This window comes from Oryctolagus cuniculus, chromosome 11 (assembly GCF_964237555.1).
Source record: "Oryctolagus cuniculus chromosome 11, mOryCun1.1, whole genome shotgun sequence".
In the NCBI taxonomy this organism is placed as follows: Eukaryota; Metazoa; Chordata; class Mammalia; order Lagomorpha; family Leporidae; genus Oryctolagus; species Oryctolagus cuniculus.
In genome coordinates, this window is record NC_091442.1 from 63,988,309 (window position 1) to 64,010,808 (window position 22,500).

The 22,500-nt window shown below is 37.0% G+C and overlaps 1 protein-coding gene across 1 annotated transcript in view; it reads right to left on the minus strand.

Moving 5' to 3' along the window:
• Positions 1–435: 435 nt before the first annotated feature.
• TAFA2 (TAFA chemokine like family member 2) overlaps positions 436–22,500 on the minus strand; it is a 526,573-nt gene continuing 504,508 nt past the window's right edge. Inside the window, exon 5 of the mRNA XM_008256723.4 lies at positions 436–2,753. Within this exon, the coding sequence (XP_008254945.1) occupies positions 2,742–2,753 (12 nt within the window). The 3' untranslated portion in view covers positions 436–2,741. The remainder of the gene's footprint in view (positions 2,754–22,500) is intronic.

The window sequence follows — 22,500 nt, forward strand, 5'->3', positions numbered from 1 at the left end:
TTCACAACAAAACTGATGAAACTTGAATAAAGTTTGTGTTAACAGTATTGTACCAATGTCAGTTTCCCCATTTGACAGTGTGCTATGGTTTTATAAGATGTTATTACTGGAGGAAGATAGGAAATGGGTACACAGAAATCTCCTGTGCTATTTTTTGTGGCTTCTTTTGGATCTTAAACTATTGCAAATTTTTTTTAAATGTTTTAAAGAGTAAATCATAGTTAATTTGTGATTCCCATTATAACATTCATAAGATGAACAATGCATTATCATTAGTAATTTTCATAATAAAATTAGTTTTGCACATAGCTAGCAACGTTATACAAGTTACATTTAAAGCGTAGATGTGAGCAAATAAAACAAGTGTAAATGTATGTATTTCATTCTTTTCTACCAAAAAAAAAGCAAATCAAATATTACAACCTTGGTAAATGGTAAGGTCTGCCATGGATCTTTATTAAAAGATTGAAGGATTTGTGTCAGCTTCCTTACGAATTCAAAAGTTTTCCTGGATAATAAATGATGCTATTTTAAAATAAACCACAAGAAAGCAAATTCTCAAAATGTAACTTATGAAAGAGAGTCCATTTTATATCCCAATTTTATTCACCTTTTCTGAATAGTCACAACATTAACCTACTGAGGGATAATCTAGTTAGTATACTTGAAATTCCATTTATTTTTTCTATCGATATGCATGTATTACACTTGTATATAATACAGAATTTCCAGTGTTGCTTTAAAGGACATAATTTTAAAAATGAGAAGCATGATCTATAATTTCAAAGAAACCTAGGACAAATTCATAATTTCCAAAGTAATATACTTTTCCACCTTGTTTCAAATAAATTAATAATATTCTAATTGATGCAGAAACCCCAGCACAAGTGTTATGCCTTTCTTTATGATTTCAGATACTCTTAAGCCATTGCAAATTCTACTCAGAATCATCTATTAGTTTTATGCATAATTAAAATAAAGACAGGAAGTCATTTCATTGCATTTACTTGTGGGCAGAAGACTTCAGTCTAACGTCAAAAGGATACTTTCCAAATTTAATTTTTAAAAAATTTTACCCTTTTAGTTGCTCTTCACAGAAAAGAATCAGTGATGTATTTTATTAGTCTTTGAAAATTGTTATAAATGGACCAATGCTCTATCTAACATATGTGTTCTCCATCATGGAAAACAATTTAGGCCTATTTGGCCATGTCAGGGAATTTTTAAATACAAAATATTTCCAAACCTGCTCTTAACATCATGAAGCTTCTAAAAGGGCAATTTCTGAAGCATCTTCTGATTAATCTAAAATAAGCAAAACACAGAAACCCCTCCTCTTCAAACTATCTGCATGTCTATACAATGTTATTACAGAAAAGCTATGCAGTTTCCATTTTCCCTCCCTTCACATCACAAATGAAACAAAATAAATGTAGTATAAAATTATACATTCTGTAACAACTTAGGAAAAAAAGTACATACATGTTTAAGGCCTTTAAATATATATAGGATTTTCCTGTAGAACCAAAAATCACAAATGTCAAAATGACTACGAAAATGTTTACAAAGTACTGGCCTAAGAAATTCTTTGAATGGAACAACTCTAAGTCAATATTTATAAATTTTAGACCAAGGAAAATGAACAATTTATTCTACCAACGGACTGAATAAACAAATATTGAAGCATTCAAACGGTCATTGGGATCGAGCAATATACAGTATTTTAAAAATGAGACAGAGAGAAAGGAAAGTTTAAAAAAATATTAGAAATCTCAGTGAGTAGTTTTCAGGCTACGAAATCAGAAACTCCACATGCATCCCTGGCAATTTTTTGAAACTGAAGGCTACTGAATAACGTGACTGCTCACTGCTGATTTCTGTGAAAGAAAAAGGGGAATCATAAAAAATGAAAGAAAAAGTCCACTTTAAAAAAGAAACAAAACAGAAAGGGAGAGTGCTCTAGAGGTACAAAGTATTGTGTAATGGAGATGGTAATCCCATTCTAACTACTACCTATTAACTGACAGAAAGCTGTGGTCAGGTGTTAGCCATGGGGAAACATGTCAACTTGTCTATACATTCTTATATGATTGATGTATTCGGATAACTATTACTTTCCAACAATAATTATTACCAATGGATATATATTTCCATTCCTTTAAGAAAAGCAACTTTAAGATGTTAAAACATGTAGGCTTTCAGAGCTCCAAGATTAGGATACAAATTAAACAGTCTCAGTCTACACCATGCCAGAGAAGTCAGCAAAGGAAATGCCAGTGAAGCGAAGGTCAGCCCCACCAGCCAAAGAACAGAGGACCCAGGGACACATCCATGACAGAGGGACAGTGCACTTGGAGATCGCTTTCAGAAATGAGGAAAGGAGTCACAGCTGCAGACAAGAATCCCACAGGTAGCTGCTGTCTCTGACGTCACCCTGAAAACACCAACTCTTGCCCAGCTCTGCTGATGGCAGCTTCAAACTCCTTCAGCAAGTTTCCAAATGGAACACAGTTCAAATGTGATGACATCTTCACGACAGAGAAGTTCATGTCAGGCTTTTATAAAGTCTTGATTTCAAGCACAGGCTGATCACGAGACATGAAATCCTGCGGAAGTAACAGGCTCTGGAGCGCCTCTTCTGAGAAGTATAAAAATTTTCCTTCAAGATCACCTCAGGAGTTAAGTTTCAATGCATATGTTCAATGTCATCAGCCTTGAGGATCACTTGATTTAACCCTTGGCTAATGGGTTACCTATGAAGAAGAAGAAAATGAAATCAACATTCCATAACTTAGATTTATATAGTCCTAAAACTAAACACAGCTAGAATAGGTAACTCAAATGTTAGTGTTTGCTCTGTCAAACATATTGCTAAATTTTAAGAGCCTACCATAATCAGATTTTGCAACTGATAAAGAATATTTTTTCTCTTTATCATTTCATACTACATTATTAATTTTTTTATTATTTTGTTTTTATTATTTGTCATAGAGAGAGAGGGACAAAGGCAAAGACTGACAGACAGACAGAGATTTCCTATCTACTGGTTCACTCCATGCCTCCAATATCCAGGACTGGGCCAGGTTGAAGTCAGGAACCTGGAACTCAATCTAGGTCTCCCACATGGGTGGTGGGGTCTCAAGTGCTGAGCCATCATCTAATGCCTACTGGCATAGATATATAGAGTGACTGAGTATGATACACACATAAATATGTTGATTTAGAAAAAGACATAGAGAGGGAAAGAGAGTGAGTGGGGGCAGGGAAGAGAGAAGAGGAGAGAGGTAGGAGAGGGGAGAGAACAAATAATTTAGTCTCAGCATAGATTCTGTGCAGGCAATTCAAGCCACATTGTTGAACTGAACTGGAAGAATGTGGCATAATGATATCATGAAAGCAAGAGGTATGCCCTCTTGATCCATTTCAAGTGCAGGTTCCAAGAAAACTATTGGTCATTATGGCAGATGCATTCCTATATCTTCATTTCAAGTGAAATATTTGACTTTGTGGATTCATATAGAATTGAAGAATGGTTTCCCTAACTATTTATATATTAAAACTCTCTTTCCAGATCATTTTGAAGATGGCATCACTATTCATAATACTGGTTAAATATCCCTGTCTAGAAATCTGAAATCCTCCAAAATCAAGTATTTTAGTGCCAACATGATGCCATAGATAGAAATCCCACATCTGACCTCATGTGACTGCTCACTGTCAAAACATAGACACACAAAAAATATTGTATAAAATGACATCTAGGTTTTTTTGTATAGGGTATATATGAAGCATAAATGAATTTCATGTTTATAATTCAGTACCATCCCTGATATAATTTATGTATGCAAATATTTCAAAATTAAAAAATCCAAAATCCAGTCCATTTCTAATCCCAAGCATTTTGGATAAAAGATGCTCAACATGCAAATTATGACAGGCTTACATAACTATTACAAAATGTTCTCCTTATCTGTAGAAGAAATATGAGCAAATATATACACACAAACATATAAGCACATACAAGTATACATTAAATACCCTCCAGAACATCATAAACACACTTTTTATGTTGCATTTCTATCAACTAAATGAATTACTAGATAAACAAAGTTTAGGTATGACTTGGAAAGTGATTTTGGAAGTTAGCATGCATTTAAGCCTAACCAAGATGACCTTTCCTTACACCCAAGTTTTATACAACATTCCAAGATAATTAATCCTAAAAATATCATAGCACCCTTTATGAGATGAAGAGCAGGGTATGAAACATTTCTAATACAAAATGAAAGTGGGCAATCTGTTTTAGATCTGGTTGTTTTAATTACTAAATTTGGATCCGAGTATACACTGCGGTTCAGCATAGCGAGTTCTGGAGTTAGGCCAGTGGGAAAATCATCCTCAGAACACTGGGGGCCTCGGCCTTTTCATATGTAAAATGGGAATAATTCTGTTCATTTCACAATGCTGCTGTTGGAGTGTGAGGGTCAAGTATTATGTTTAGGAAAACATCACTGTCAACACTAAATGACTATGAAAATAAAGGTTCAGAATTGTGGGTATTTTTAAATGCATAAACCTTTAACAAAAGAATAACAAAGTAAAGTGAAAATATCACACTAACATTCAGTTAAATGAGAGGACTGCACTGAAAGCATTTAAACAAATGTTAACTAATGATTCGCCTTTTTCAAGGCAGTATAAAGTAAAAGTGAAATTCTTTACTTAGTGGCAGGTTAGGCTTTGGTTATAAAATAAACTGAAAGTACCTCATTGTAAAAATTAAAGAAACAGAAATGAAGAAGGAGGTTGGATGGCAAATACCACCGTGCTTCTAAATCTGTATTATGAAATACATGAAATTTGTCCATCTTATATAAATAAAAAGAATTGGAAGAAAAAGTGAACACGCATGAACATGTATCAGGACACTCCTTGCCAGTCGCCAGGTATGAAATGGCAAAACCAAATGAAATTTCACCAAATGAAATGGCAAAACCAAAGGTTTCTATCTCTATGTTTTCTAGGAAACAGGGTCATGACAATCATGAGAACTGTCTGTTGATATGCAATCCAAATCTCCTTAAACCAGGCTACTCTTACGTGGGTTAAATGTGAACAAGGACACAAATCCTTAAGAATATATGGTTACTTTTTTTCATTTATTCTGAGTCACTGTTCAGTAATTTTTGTATGAAGACAAAATGGAAGTGCTGTCATTCACTACATCACAATATTATTAATATTGTATTCTAAACTGTGAAAATGGGATTATAAGTAATGAATTTATGTTGAAATGAAACAAAATTTGTCTATAACAAGGCAGAGAACACATACCAGTTATTTTATTTAAATTATTCTAAGATTTAAAAGTATCTATACCAGAATTGATTCTAGATATAGCTATATTATCACCAATGTGAATTACCTAATAAACAAGATCCAATTAGCATTTTAAAATCAAATTGTCACTGAGGGGAAGCTGGTTAACGTAGGGATAAAATGCTGGACTAAGACGCTTGCATCCCCTAACAGAATACCTGGGTTTGATTCCAGGCTCTGGCATCTTGTTAATGCAGATTCTGAGAGGCAGCCATGGTGGCTCAAGTAACTGGGTTCCCACCACTCATTTGGGAGACCTGAATCGAGTTCCAGCTCCTAGATTTGGCCCCAGTCAGTCATGGACATTGTAGGCATTTGGGGTGTGAACCAGCAGATAGAAGTTTTCTTTTTTTCTCCCTCTGCCTCTCAAATAAATAAATATATAAAAAGCAACAATAGCAAAAAGCAACTGTCACCTAAAATATCAACTTTTTAATAATATAGATGATTATTAAATAAGTACAAGTGACCTGTTTTTAACTTCTGGCATGCTACTGGTGGGGAGGGAGGAAAAGTAATACTTTATCCATTGTTAAACAATAAACAACTGGACCATCCTGATATACAAGAGGTGCATAAGCAATATTTATATGATCTAACATTTAAAATCATAAAATCTTTAATATCTCGGATTATGCATTGCCATATCTTTAGAACTCAAATACTACACTTTCCACTCAAGCCATATTTTTTTGGAAGAAGCCAAACAGTAAAGTTTTACCTTCTCAGGAGTATTTTCAGCAAGTCTTCAGTAACTGAAAGCAGGAGGTTGCAATAAAATCAGCTTTATAGGATGGGAAATAGCATTTGCTACCATGAATGTACACTACGGGCAATAGATATAAAATACTACATGAGGGAGAGAAACGGTGCTGCAATCATTATGGTTTTGCCTTGAGCTTCATGTGCTATAATCACTATCTCAATAAATTTGCCTTTCCAAAGGCAATATTTTACACAGCTGTTCTTTCTACTGTAAATCTTATTTGCATGTGCTACACACCAGCAAGCTTGGTTAGTGAAACAACTAAGCTAATGAACAAACACAAAATGCAAAAATAATAACAATAATAGCTTCTCTGGTGACGAGCACAAAGCTGTCCTGTAATTATCCACCAGGATGAAGAAGCTAATCTGCAAGCATTGAACAAAAAGTATTGATTTTCCTTTTTTAGTTTTATTTCATTTTTAGTTGACAGATAACAATTTGGGTACACTGTGATATTTTAATACATGTATAAGTTATAAAATTATCAAATCAAGGTATTTAGTATGTGCATCAACTCATTTATCATTTCTGTGTAGTGAGAACATTCAAAGTCTTCTCTTTTAGTTATTTTAAAATGTAAGATAACAGCATGCACTTATCCCAATCCAACAAATCTAATACAGGGCCTTGATTAGATTTCCCAAAAGTTCATGCTACAATCATGTTTTAAGATTGTTCACCAATTAAATTGAGAAGGTAAAATTAGGTAAAAGGCATATATGATATTAAATCTTAAATTAAGTAAAGTCAATTATTTTATACTGCTTCCATTTTATATTTTGAGCATTATAAAATTTTCTTTGCATACCTTCAAGTTAAAATACATTAAAAAGCTAGGAGGAAATTTAAAAATTGATTTTTGTTCCCAGTGACAAAATTCTTAAAATCATTATATTCATGTAGTCTAAAATTCCTTTTTTCCTGTTCAAGTCCTGCTGACTAGGTTACCAGTGGGAGACAGAATATTATGGTAAGAGACATAATGACAAATAGTCTGAGCACTGTAGGCAGGCTTCCTGGGTTCAAATCCCTGCCTTATCATTTTCTAACACTATGGGGTTGAGTAAATTATTGAAACTCCCTGAGTCTTGGTCTCCACATGTGTCATGTGTGGATGGTATTACTACTAGCCCTCATACATTTACTATTGTGATCAAATCTGATAATCCCTGCGAAGTGTCTGTCCCCAGAAAACACCCTTTAAATATTAGCAGCTGGCTGCAGATCTAAAAGGTAATATGCATAGTATATCTATTGAAGAGGGTTCACCTCTTGTTCCTCTACGTATGTGCATGGTGACTTAATAAAAAGCTAATTTTGTGTCTCTTTTACTAATACTTCTTGTAGTTATTTCTTCTCATAAACAGATTAATAATAAAAGTCCTATCAAGAATGAAGTCTCCCTGTGTTGGGTGGCTTTGAGAGAAACATCACCTTCTCAGAAAAGGCCATCGAGAATAACAGTTAAAAGAGCATGTTTTGACATGCTGCCTAGGTTCAGTGCTAGGTTCTGCTGGTGACTCACTGTGTGATTTGGGGTAAAGCAGGGATACTATTAGTATTACATTATGGATTCTGTGGTTTGAGAAGTAAATGATTAGTAAGTCAAGTGTTTAAAACAGTAGGAGGGCACTTAATGAGCACTCCATGTGTTAACTATTATTATTCAGACATGTGTACATTTTAGGCATCTGAACACATGGAATGCCCAAGTTTTACCCCTACTTATCTCTGAGCAAATGTTACTAGTCTTCTCAGATATGTAATTCCATTCTGTCTAACTCTATCTTTCTAATGGACCAGCTGCCATCAGAGTCTTCATAGTGTACTTTATTTGGGCTGAAAAAATAAATGTAGTACAATTAGGCCAAAACCAAATGCAGCTTTTCAAATGCCCTTATTGATTAATGATGGTTCCACTGATACAGTTTTTCTTTATTTGAGTTTTACTTCTTATCCCAGATAGGTCTTACATCTCAGTTGTTCAATTTGCCAGTCTATGTAAATTTGTGAAACCACAGCCAAATACAGCATTGATATAAATCTTACACTAGTTTCTATTCTAACATTGTCATTAAAATCTTGCTATGAGGAACTACTGATTATTATATTCCTGTGAATTTAAAATGAGCTACAAACACACAATAGAAGAGATAATGCATTATGAACATTGTAGCCAATTTCACCTAAAGATAGCTAAAATTTCACTAAAACATTCACATTATTAGGTAATTATTGACTTTTGGACTGATAAGTATTCATTATTTTGACAACTGAAAAGCTAGGAAATGTGGCAATATTTCTGAGAAGAGGTAGCAAGTTTAAATGCATTGCATGTCCAGTCTTTTAATATGGCTATTTAATAACATAATAAATAGGTACAATTTCAAACTAACATTCCAATAAATTTAACTTATTCAGTTAATGGAAAAAGGAAGAATAGAATACTTTCATAATCCTCAGTGATGATTTGAATGAAACTTTCCTTTCTTGGAATATAACTGGTGCTCCACTGCAAATGTATTTTCTTAATGTAGCTCTTAAAAGTACATGAATTAAGCTCTTGCTTCACTTTTTGTGTACTAAATGTGCAATTAAAACATCATTACTCCACAGGAGCAGGTTTTCTCATTTAAGCTCAAGAAAAGCTGCCATTAAGTTTATGGTAACTGTGCACAAATGTGCTTGTCTCATATACAGCACCTTACCCAATGAAGTTTTACAGAATGAAAGACACGCATCCATCTGGATTATACATGCACGAGCAGACTGACCAGAGAATTTTCAGGTATAGGTGAGGCAGTGTAAAGCAATCACACATGAATCACCTTTATAAATGTCCTCACTGATATAAAGAAAGTAAGTCTGTATTTAACTTCTATGCTGATGAGGGTGATTTCTATAGCCCGTGAAAGCCACTGTATTTTAAACCTGCTTAATTTTCTCTTCAAAGAGCTTCTTGTGCTGGATTGGCCTAAACAATTTTTTTTTTTTTTTTAACATTAAGGCTGCTAATGGCCATGTCTTTGCTATGTCAGCTAGGGTCAGCATTTCCCTAAATTATCTTGAGCTATTCTCAGCTATCTGTTGTATAAATTCTTTTTTTAAAAGATTTATTTATTTATTTGAAAGTCAGAGTTACACAGAGAGAGGAGAGGCCGAGAGAGAGAGAGAGACGGAGAGAGAGAGAGAGAGAGAGAGAGAGAGAGGTCTTCCATCCGATGGTTCACCCCCCAGATGGTCACAACGGCTGGAGCTGCGCTGATCCGAAGCCAGGAGCTTCCTCCGGGTCTCCCATGTGGGTGCAGGGGCCCAACCACTTGGGCCATCTTCTACTGCTTTCCCAGGCCATAGCAGAAAGCTGGATCAGAAGAGGAGCAGCAGGGACTAGACCAGCGCTTCAGGCCAGGGCATTAACCTGCTGCACACAGCGCTGGCCCCTGTTGTATAAATTCTTAAAAATTTTAACAGTCTTGGATGAGCAAAAATTGTTTTAAACAACACAAAGTATTTCTGCAGATGAGTGTAATTCAGATAGGTGTAATTCAAAAATTGGAAAGATCACCTGGACTTGGCATCTAATTCACCTTGGCTTCTAGAGAAAACCAAAGCAGCACATGCAAGTGAGGAGAGCTGGCCTTATTCGGATGGGCAGGAGACTAGGGCTTTATATGAGTGCTACTACCTGCTAGTTTTAGGACTCCGGATAAGTCACCTAAAAACCATTCATCAGGTGAGTTGGTTGGACTATATGAGTTTCTACTAATTCATTTCTACTCCCCAACTACTATGATTTTTTTTAAGAAGCACCTCTTCCAAATGGGAGAAAACTTTGTCCTAGTCACCCAAATTCATCAGAGGCATAATCATTACAAAGACTTCATTATTCTTAAAGGTCAAACCATGATATTAGAATTCAGAGCTGGTGAGCTCTTATACAAATACAACATCTGTCAATGGCTTTCAGCTTCCTGGGCTGTGCAAATGAAGATCTGGACTGGAACTGAATCTTTTGAGCAGATGGACCTGCACTATTTCTTGGAACTTCAAAAAGATGTACAGTGTGCCTGCCATGGACTCCGCTCTGTGACTCATAGAAGCAGATAACTGTTTGCATTGCCATTTGTGCACATTCTTCCACTCAGAAGCACATCAGCTGATTCTCTCTAGATGACATTCACTGCTACCAAAACAATGCATTCTCTGCTTTCTCTTTGGGTAGCTAATAAATTCCTTTGAATCTTCACAAGATCTGTTGAAACAAGATGCCTCCTTCCCCTGGCTGCCTGGCACACACGTTCTTACTTGTTGCATGTGGAAAATTACACACACATACACCCCAAAAATGTGACAGGAAACAGTATACAAGATAAGGGGAGCTCTATGGAAACATTTTTTGAAAGTATCCTGGAGCATGTATTTGGCACATGGGTTAAGATACTGCCTGGGATGCTGGCATTCAATATTGGAGTGCCTGGTTTGAGTCCCAGCTCCTCTACTTCTGATTCAGCTTCCTGTTAATGCACACCCTAGGAGGTAGCAGATGATGGTTCAACTACCTGGATCCCTGCCACCATGTGAGAGCGCTGGGCTCCTGGCTTTGGTCTGGCTCAGTCCTGGTTGTTGTGGGCACTTGGGGAATAAACCAGCATGAAGATCTCTCCCTCCTTCCCTCTCTCTCTCCCTCCCTTCCTTCCTCCCTCCCTTCCTTCCTCCCTCCCTCCCTTCTTTCCTTTCTTTTCTTTTCTTTTCTTTTCTTTTCTTTTCTTTTCTTTTCTTTTCTTTCTCTTCTCTTCTCTTCTCTTCTTTTCTCTCTCTCTTCCTTCCTTCTTTCTTTCTTCATCTCTCATCCTACCTTCCTTCTTTCTTTCTTCCCCTCTCTCTCTCTGAAGCAATATGAGAGTAAATAAATAAATTTTAAAAATACCTAAATAGGAAAATGTGATTTTAAACGGCTTGGAGAAATGTCAGTAATCTTTTATGAAATAATTCCTAGACTTTTAAGACATTAATTCCATTCCCCAGCATAGTTAACACATGTTTAGAGACAGTTGAGAAGCTGAACGGAAATGTTCTTTCCATACTCAATTTGATATTAGGTTCTGTTTTTCTTTTTTAGTCACCTCTCATTTATAAAAGGGCAATTTGAATAGAGGGTTTGTATCTGCTTTCTGCCATAAAGCTTTACTTAAAAAGTTTAAATCTGGTTTAGGGTCATACTCAAAAATTTCAGCCTCACTACATTTGAGATCCAGCAGAAGTAAGCTGTAAAATGTTATATAAAAATGAGTTTAAGATAAGTAGAGTTTGCGGAGAAGGGTTGAACTTTGGAAAAAAATTCTTTTTAGTAGCCAGGGGATTACTAAGAGAGCAACATTTTCTCTTAACTTTCTGGCTGCTTTGAGTTACAAATACAGATGGCTCTTAGTAACAACCTTTCCTGGAGTCAGCTGTCTGAATGAAGAATATATTGCTGTCACATTGGAAAAGACTTGATGTAACTTGGGAAAGGACAAAGCAAGCACCAGCAGTTTTTGAGAACATGCCAGTAGCACCACATTCTCCTTTCTAAACCCATCTTCTTGCATAAAATTAAACTCCAAGATGAGCATTCTATATGGGGTCGATCTTACAAAATGTCCATTCCTGTCCATTGCAAAACTAAAATCTATTTTCCGAAGGACAGGAAAACACAGACAGTGATGTCTGACATGTTGGGTGTTTTTTTTTTTTAATTCATCAGATGTAATCCTCTTTGAGTTTCTCTAATGATAATAATTACAACTCAGAGTCTCAAATTCCCAAAGTTGATCAAATGTGAATCTTTAAACCTAGCTATTTGTAATTGCTTAGATACAGGTATGACATAGCACTCAATTATGAAGCAATTTAAATATATAATGAAGGGCACATTAGGCCAGAACTCAGTTTTCCTTTGGTTTAAGGAGATTAAATGAAAGCCACATGGCTCAGTACTTTTCATAAGCAAGTAGACCAATGACCAAGATCCAAGAATATTTCTAGCATTTTATATAAAGCATATCATTTACTTGGGAAAGTAAAACTGCAAAGCTGTTGCATATGATAATTTTTACCTTTAATCTAAATTTTATTAAGCAAAGCTGAGAAAACACTAGATACAATACTATTACGTTAATAATAATATTGGCCTTCTGGCCAATTGTTCAGTATATAAGCTTCATATCAGTTCAAAGCATTATACCACTCCTCACTTTTTTATAAAAAACAAAAAAGTTAATGCTTTTCTTTACTGACCCCTTAAGCAATTCTTTGCAATCTGAGTCCTAAAACTGTACTGAATTCATCAGCTCCCCCTGAAATCAGGGGTACATGGATTGCTATTGGTAACTACAAGAAAGAATAGGCCATAAATCCTATTAACACGGGGTACACACCTGCTGCTCTGTGTGAAATAAACCATGATGAGAGTTCATTTCTGAAGCTGGTTTTGAATCTGTACTTCTCAACGAAACTTCTGTCCCTTCCTTAGAATGGGATCAACACCAGGATTCACCACAACTAGTGCTCAAGCGTGGAGCCAGATATATTTTGAATGTGGAAAAATCAATAATTGTCATCAGGCACAGCAGAAACCTTCTCTTTCTACTTCTCCATTTGAACTTGAAGAGTATTACACGTTTGCCTAAGAAACAAACACAGGTCAGATGCTCCTCTGTGTAAACGATTATTACAGGAGGCAAACCTGGGAGAAAGTAAACAATTCAACAAGTATAAAGGGATAGCAAGACAAGAACTTCCTTTACCTCCACAAAAGCTCACAATCTGTGTAGTTTTGTATTTCTCCTAGAGAAGTAGAAATCCCTAGTACATCGTTTCTAATTTTGAAAACAAATACCTATTAATGGGACCTAAAATGAACAGCCTTTTATGTGAGTTGAAACAAGGATAATAAGCATTTCTTGTGAGTATTTTGAGAAGCATTCTGAATAAGCTTAAGAAAAAATTCATTAAAATCAAGAGAGAAAGTTCACAGAAATCAAGAGAGTAATTTTAACCCAAAAGTGTAAAAGAATTTTTAAAACAGTCTTGTGTAGCAATATTTAATTAGGATTCAAAGATTTAATATTTGCAGTCTTATTCATTCATAGGTTGCTGGGATATCCATGCTTATGAGTAATCTATAATTTAATAGGGTTTGTTCTTGGATTACATACATTTTACCAATGTACGGATTAATCACCCACAGGCATTCACTCCTCATGTCAACTGTTTTTCTTTACTTATCATCAATTTTTTAATCCTCATTAACTCTCTGACTTGGTCTATGATATTTTTCAGTTGTAATTTAAGACATTTTACAGATAGACTTCCAAAAATTCTCCTGTTATTCTCTTCCAAATGTTTCCCAATATATCAATATATAGTCTGAATTTCAAATATTTGGACACTTTAATATTTGGGAAAATATTAATAAAATAATACATATTAATAAATTACATAGAGGTGATGGCAGTAATTTAGAATAAGATAATAGATGGTTTTTGGTAGTACATACCAAAGGTAAAGTAAAATGTTTCCTACATAAATTTGAGAGGTCAAGATATTTAAAACTAATAGCAGAGAAAAGATTAATCACAACTTAAGAGAAAGTGGTATTTCAGATTTCTGGAAATATCTTAAGTTTTTGAACAATAAGAACAGATCCTTCTTCCCATCACTGCTAATCTTGAGTATGTGAGATTAAAATGATGGTCCGAGCAGGAGTAGAAATGTTGTATTCTGCTCATTGAGTCTAGCTGACTTTTTCCAGATATGTCTGTACCAAGACAGTCATGAAGCATGTCAGTGTCAGGACATGCAGTGAACATACTGTGGGGAGCAACTCGGACTAGACTGTTACTCGAATTAAGACTTATTCTATGCATCTGCTCTCCCACAATATGGCACTGAGAGGGGAGTAACAACTTCTATGCAGCTGCCTCTCGCCAACTTGAGTGATGACCTGCAGGAGCTGATCCTGCTCCTGATTGGAGGAGAGCAGCATACTCAGCGTGTGGGTAGCAGAGTTGGGATTGGTGGAAGAGGACTATAAAGGAGGAGAGAGACAACATGCACCAGGAACATCTAAGGGGAACACCTGTGCAGCCCCCGAGAGAGCCGGCCGGCGGTGTGCCGCTCCCCCGCGGAAGTGGGGAAAGTGGCAGGGGGAACCGCCCTTCCACAGAGGTGGAAGGGTCAGTAGCCAACCCGGGAAGAACCAGCAGCAAACCCGGGAAGGGCCGAGCAGGCAAAAGAACAGTGCAGGGTCCTGTGTCGTTCCTCCGTGAAGAGGGGGAGCGACATAATGGAACCGTGACTCGGATATGAAGCCTAGGCAGGGTTAGTGTCGTTCCTCCACGAAGAGGGGGAGCGACACATACAAAACAAGAAAAAGAATGGCATTTGAGAAAACTTAGAAGAGCTTCATATCTCAAAAAACCCAAGGAGTGAGTGGACAAATAGTCTAATGATGCAATCCCAAGCTTCCATTTTATTTCTATCATTCAAAAGCATGAGAACATTTCTGGGAAATGTTTTTTAACTTAATATATCCGCATTAAACATTTTTAGGAGAACATACTATTTTCCATATGCTATTTTCTACCAACTTTCTAGCCATCTTTCTAATCCGTTTCCTTCTCTCTGTCTCATTTGCACTCTCTTAATCAAGACTATATTCCTCTTGGTTTGCACAATTGCAGTAGCTTCCTGGCTTGTCTCTGATTTGTCTGATCCCTTGAAGTTCCTCTTCCTCTTTGCTCCCATCACTCTGAAAAGAAAGATCTATGATAATGTCCTATTCCACAATCAAATCTGGATTTCTGGTTGTAGAATAGAAGTACTTCAGGACTAGACCCTTCTCCTCCACTTTCATCTCCCCTCCCTCCCAAAGCCTCCACAAAAACGATATGATCCCAACTCTGGCCATGCCTAACTAGTTAATACTCTAGGACTTTGTATGTCTACTTACAGCTCCTTATCTTTGTATACATTTCAACTTTGCCTGAAATACACTTACTTCAAATCCCAGAGGATTCACCAGTCAGCGGTTTATCCATAAGATACATTTTACCACGTAATGATTATTTAACTTTTTATTTCTGACACTAACTATGAAGTACTGAATAAAATAATATGAGCATAGATTTTGTATCCTCAATATTAAGTAGCATTTGAGGTGCATTAATGATGCTTAATTTAGAAAACGAAACATTAAACAAAGATGGATGGATAGCTAGATGGATAGATGAATGAATGGGTGAATGAGTGAATATATGGGAAAAGCAACAGAAATTTCAAAAGGAAACTTGAGAGCTACTGTTTAGATTCTCTGTAAACAACAAGGGGTATGAGCAGACTATCCCGGTCGGGGCGCCGGATTCTGTCCTGGTTGCCCCTCTTCCAGGCCAGCTCTCTGCTGTGGCCAGGGAGTGCAGTGGAGGATGGCCCAGGTGCTTGGACCCTGCACCCCATGGGAGACCAGGAAAAGCACCTGGCTCCTGGCTCCTGCCATCGGATCTGCGCGGTGCGCCGGCCGCAGTGCGCTGGCCGCGGCGGCCATTGGAGGGTGAACCAACGGCAAAGGAAGACCTTTCTTTCTGTCTCTCTCTCTCTCTCACTGTCCACTCTGCCTGTCAAAAAAAAAAAAAAAAAAAAAAAAAACCAAAAAATGTCAATTCTCCATTTTTAATTTGGCTAGAATGATTCCCAGTATTATATGGTTTCAAAATTTGAAGTTATAGATATACATGGGTCCCAACATTCAGCTTCACATTTGTACCTAATATATTTAAATTTGCCGGCGCCGCGGCTCACTAGGCTAATCCTCCGCCTTGCAGGGCTGGCACACCGGGTTCTAGTCCCGGTCGCCCCTCTTCCAAGCCAGCTCTCTGCTGTGGCCAGGGAGTGCAGTGGAAGATGGCCCAAGTACTTGGGCCCTGCACCCCATGGGAGACCAGGATAAGTACCTGGCTCCTGCCATCGGATCAGCACGGTGTGCCAGCTGCAGCGCACCGGCTGCGGCAGCCATTGGAGGGTGAACCAACGGCAAAAAGGAAGACCTTTCTCTCTGTCTCTCTCTCTCACTGTCCACTCTGCCTTTCAAATATATATATATATATATATATATATATATATTTAAATTTATTCTCATTTGGAAAAGGTCTGATTTTTAAAACAAAATTAACTCATGAAACTGATAATGCAAGAATATTATAGCAATCTGGGATGCTTTAATTGGTATTAGACAAATCACTTAGAATGTCAAAAATATCCAAATGTATACATCAAGGTTGAGGCTGGCATATCAATTATAGTTCATATTTCAGTTGGAAATTATCCTAATTTTTTAAACATATACTCATTTCTAGAGTAATTTGCATACTGCTGCTTACATAGCCATGAAATTTTTTCTCATAAAATATTTTGTGGTGATAATTATCCTACATCTAGGAATCACATGCCCACTTGATACCAGATACGGTGGGGAAATGAGTTAGCATCACATTTCCTGTAATGAATCCCAGTAAACAAAGACTACAATGATTTATTCACCACCACCCCAAAATAATATTGTGCTTACAATCATATACACACACACATATATATATATATATATACACACTCACACACACATGTGCCCCGATACATCCACGTATTGAAGTGTATACTCTAGACTTATAATTCAGGACACCTGACCACCTTCTACACTTTTTTCCCTCAAACATAGAGACTGGTTTGTTAATAGAAAATGAGATATTAATTTTTGCTTAGCAAAAGTCCCCCATGGGTTTTTGTCAAGACTAGAATGTCAACAAGATTTGTTCATTCTGTTCCTCATCTCACCTCTCCTTTGCTTACAGAACGTAGTTGCTCGCATTGGGAGACAATTTAGTTCATATTCATGTTCTCTTTTAAAACCCTAAGAATCATTTTGTGAGACTCTTCCCTTGTTACTAATTATTATTATCCTCAGTTCACAGTGGTGAAAACTGAAGCTCAAACAAATTAAGTGAACCTTCCCAAAGAGCCTGGAATCTGTAAGCAATAGTTTAGGTGATGGAGTCCCCATTTTTGGGCTTCAAACCTGGTAAAACATGTCCTGTGTTTCAAATTAGTTCATGTATTCACTACTGTTTATTGATCACATACAAAGTTGAAGGCACTCTCCTAGATGTAAAAATAAAAAAAAGGCAAAAATCATTTTCCCTAGGAACTCATTCCCCAGAAAGGCAGACAAACAACATGGAAGATAATGAAAATTTTCAAATGTTTTAAGCAATTCCAAGTGAAAATAAAGAAAGGAAGGAGGGTATTTTTAAGGGAGAGATATGCAATTTGGGGGTGAGACAGGGAAGACTTGCTGAGAAAGTGAAGTCTCAGTGAAAGTTTACACAGAGAAGTCAGTGAATATTACAGCTGAGGGAAGAACATTTTCAAGAGGAAACAGCGCACACCAATGACCCGGGACAAGAAAAAAAAGGAATCAGGAGTTTGGCAAGGCAGTTAAGAGGCCAAGGATTGTGGCACAGCAGGTTGAGCCCTAGCTTACAAAGCCAGCACCCCATATTGGAACACTGGTTGGAGTCCCAGCTGCTCTGTTTACCATTTCGATCCATGCTAATGTGCCTGGGCTACCGCACGTGGGTCACAGCTACCCGTGTGGGAAACCCAAATGGAGTTCCAGGTCCCTTGACCAACCTTGGCTGCCACTGTAGGCATTTGGGAAGTGAACCATTGCATAAAAGATTTAGGTTGACAATCATCATATTTGTTGTTGAATTGAATTACTCAGCCTATTTGCATTTGATATAATCACTGATATGGAAGATAGTGGAATAGTAAGGGTGCGCAATGATAGCCCAGGAAAAGATAGTTTAATAAAAGTGGAGTTACTGTACTTTCAGGGAAAGGTTTGGGGAAAAAACTGCAGAGGAAACTCTTCCAGATCTAGTGGATGTGACACAGAGGACCTACATGGAGGGCAAGGGTGCCCACAGCTTGGGAGCCCAGCCGCGGAGTCTATGCACCAGTGCTGGAAAGGGAGGTGAGGCAAAACCTCAGTAGCCCGAGACATTGGAGGGGAAACAGCAGAAAGAGCCTAGAGAGTAAGAGGCTTGAAGCCCTGCTGGGGAAAGTTCACCAGGCTAACTAGAGGAGTGAAAAAATAAATAAATAAATAATAAAAGGGACCAGCATGAACACAAGCCTCTCTCTCCACTCAGCTTACAAAGGCAAGCAAGACAAAGAGCAGGTGCCATTTTAGACATATGTAAAGTGGTGCCACCATCAGCCAAGTAGAAAAACCTGACTCTGGTGGGAGACATAACAGGAGGTTAGGACCTAGTGAAGTTGTGGAGCTAATCAACTGAAACTGCGAAAAACTGAGGGTGTGGGAGAGAACTCACGGAGTACATAAACTCGGTAAACTTTGCAACCCGGTGGGAGACTGCAGAGAAATTTGAGGTCACAATGAGGACTGCATAGATCCTTTGTGTGGTCCTTGGGGCAGAGCAGACGAATGTTATACCAACAGGGGCCAGATTTCATACATCAACTACCCTCAATTCTGCTCAGCTATGCAGAATTACTTCCCTTCTGAATTTAAAAAAAAAAAAAAAAAAAAAAACAGAGAGAAGATTTACCACTCCCACTGTGGGTGAGTCACCTTTGGCACACCCTTAACCCTGCAGAACCAGAGCTCTCTGGCCACACCCATCACAAGTCTCTAAGGACCCACCAAAATCAATCCGCTTAATCTAGAGTCATAGTATAACGAGAAAAAACACTACAGCAAAGAAACCAAAGAACATCTCCATAATGCCAAGCAACAAATGCAGAAACTGAGGACACAAGAACAAGGAAGACATTATGATGCACCCAAATGAAGAAGACACCCCAATTCAAGATTATGAAGATGAAGAGACAGAAGAAATACAAGAAACAGATCTCAAAAAACTTGTAAGAACATTAAGAAGTTCTCAAAAACGAATTCTTGAACTACAGAAATCCTTACTGGACAGGAAAGAAAATCTCTCTCGTGAAAATGAAATATTAAGGAGGAATAAAAACGAAATGAAACAACGAGTACAACATGAAACTGCGATAGTGATGAGAAATCATAATGAAATGAAGAATTCAATAAATCAAATGACAAACACATTAGAGAGCCTTAAAAACAGAATCAGTGCAGCAGAAGAGAGAATATCGACTTAGAAGACAAAGAACAGGAAAGTATAGAGTCAAACCAAAGAAAAGAAGAGGAAATTAGAAATCTAAAAATATTACCGGGAATCTACAGGATACTATTAAAAACCCAACATTTGGGTTATAGGAGTTCCTGAAGGCATGGAGAGGGCGAAAGGATTAGAATGCCTTTTTAGTGAGATACTAGCAGAAAACTTCGCAGGTTTGGAGAAGGACAGAGACATCCAAATGCAGGAAGCTCATAGAACCCCTAATAAACATGACCAAAAGAAATCCTCAACACGACATGTTGTAATTAAACTCACCACAGTGAAACATAAAGAAAAGATCCCAAAATGTAAAAGAGAGAAACGTCAAATTATACTCAGAGGATCTCCAATTAGACTCACAGCTGACTTATCAGAAATCCTACAAGCTAGGAGGGAATGGTGAGATACAGCCCAGGTACTAAGAGAGAAAAACTACCAGCCCAGAATATTACATCCTGCAAAGATCTCATTTGTGAATGAAGGTGAAATAAAGACTTTTCATAGCAAACAGAAATTGAAAGAATTTGTAGCCACTCGTCCAGCCCTGCAAAAGATGCTTAAAGATGTGCTACACACAGAAACACAGAAATATGGCCATCAATATGAAAGATGGTAAAGGAAGAAAACCTCCCAGTAAAAGATCATAGGAAGCTCAAAGCACATACAATAAAATATCTTTGGGAAAATGGCAGGGCAAAGTTATTACTTATGAACAGACACATTGAACGTTAATGGCCTCAACTCTCCAGTTAAAAGACACAGACTGGCTGATTGGGTTAAGGAACAAAACCCATCTATTTGCTGCTTACAAGAAACACATCTTTCCAACAAAGATGGATGCAGACTGAAAGTGAAAGGCTGGAAAAAGATATTTCATGCCAACAGGAACCAAAAAACAAAACAAAACAAAACAAAACAAAACAAAACAAACAAAAAAAAAACAACCAGATGTAGCCATCTTAATATCAGACAAAATGAACTTTAACACAAAAACTGTTAAGAGAGACAAAGAGGGGCACTATATAATGATTAAGGGTTCAATTCAACAGGAAGATGTAACTATTATAAATGTATATGCATCTAATTACAGGGTACTGGTTTATTTAAAAGATATGTTAAGGGACTTAAAGGGAGACTTAGATTCCAATACAATACTACTGGGACTTCAATACTCCACTGTCAGAAACAGACAGATTAACCAGACAGATCAACAAGGAAAGAGCAGATTTATTCGACACTATTGCCCAAAGGGATGTAACAGATGTCTACAGAACTTTCAATCCTACATTTAAGAATTTATATTCTTCTCAGCAATGCATGGAACCTTCTCTAGGATTGACCACATACTAGGCCATAAAGCAAGTCTCAGCAAATTCAAAAGAATTAGAATCATACGATGCAGCTTCTCAGACCACAGTGGAATGAAGTTGGAAATCAGCAACTCAGGAATCCCTAGAGCGTATGCAAACACATGGAGACTGAACAGCATGCTCCTGAATGAACAATGGGTCATAGAATAAATCAAAAGAGAAATCAAAAATTTTCTGGAAGTAAATGAGGATAATAACAAAACATATCAAAATTTATGGGGTACGGTAAAGGAGTGTTGAGAGGAAAGTTTATAGCAACGGGTGCCTACATCAAGAAATTGAAAGGCACCGAATAAATGAGATTTGAATGCATCTCAAGGATCTAGAAAAACTTCAGCAAACCAGACCCAAATCTAGTAGAAGAGAAAAAATTAAAATCAGAGAAGAAATCAACAGGATTGAATCCAAAAAAAAAACATAACAAAAAATCACCCAAACGAAGAGCTGCTTTTTGAAAAAATAAACAAAATTGACACCCCATTGGCCCAACTAACTAAAAAAAGAAAACACCCAAATGAATAAAATCAGAGATGAAAAAGGAAATGTAACAGCAGACACCACAGAAATAAAAAGAATCATCAGAAATTACTACAAGGACTTGTATGCCAGCAAACAGGGAAATCTATCAGAAATGGATAGATTCCTGGACACATGCAATCTACCTAAATTGAACCAGGAAGACATAGAAAACCTAAATAGACCAATAACTGAGACAGAAATTGAAACAGTAATAAAGGCCCTCCCAACAAAGAAATGCCCAGGACCAGATGGATTCACTGCTGAATTCTACCAGACATTTAAAGAAGAACTAACTCCAATTCTTCTCAAACTATTCAGAACAATCGAAAAAGAGGGAGTCCTCCCAAATTCTTTCTATGAAGCCAGCATCACCTTAATCCCTAAGGCTGAAAAAGATGCAGCATTGAAAGAGAATTACAGACCAATACCCCTGATGAACATAGACACAAAAATCCTCAATAAAATTCTCACCAATAGAATACAACAACACATCAGAAAGATCATACACCCAGACCAAGTGGGATTTTTCCCTGGTATGCAGGGATGGTTCAGTGTTCGCAAATCAATCAATGTGATACACCACATTAACAGACTACAGAAAAAAAAAACCCATATGATTATCTCAATAAATGCAGAGAAAGCATTCGATAAAATACAACACCCTTCCATGAGGACAATTCTAAGCAAATGGGTACAGAAGGAATATTCCTCAATACAATCAAAGCAATTTATAAAAAACCCATGGCCAGCATCCTATTGAATGGGGAAAAGTTGGAAGTATTTCCACTGAGATCTGGTACCAGACAGGGATGCCCACTCTCACCACTGCTATTCAATATAGTTCTGGAAGTTTTAGCTTGAGCCATCAGGCAAGAAAAAGAAATTAAAGGGATACAAATTGGGAAGGAAGAACTCAAACTATACCTCTTTGCAGAAGATATGATTCTTTATGTAGGGGATCAAAAGAAATCTACTAAGAGACTATTGGAACTCATAGAGGAGTTTGGCAAAGTAGCAGGATATAAAATCAATGCACAAAAATCAGCAGCTTTTGTATACACAGGCAATGCCATTGCTGAGAAAGAACTGCTAAGATCAATCCCATTCACAATAGCTACAAAAACAATCAAATACCTTGGAATAAGCTTAACTAAGGATGTTAAAGATCTCTACGATGAGAATTACAAAATCTTAAAGAAAGAAATAG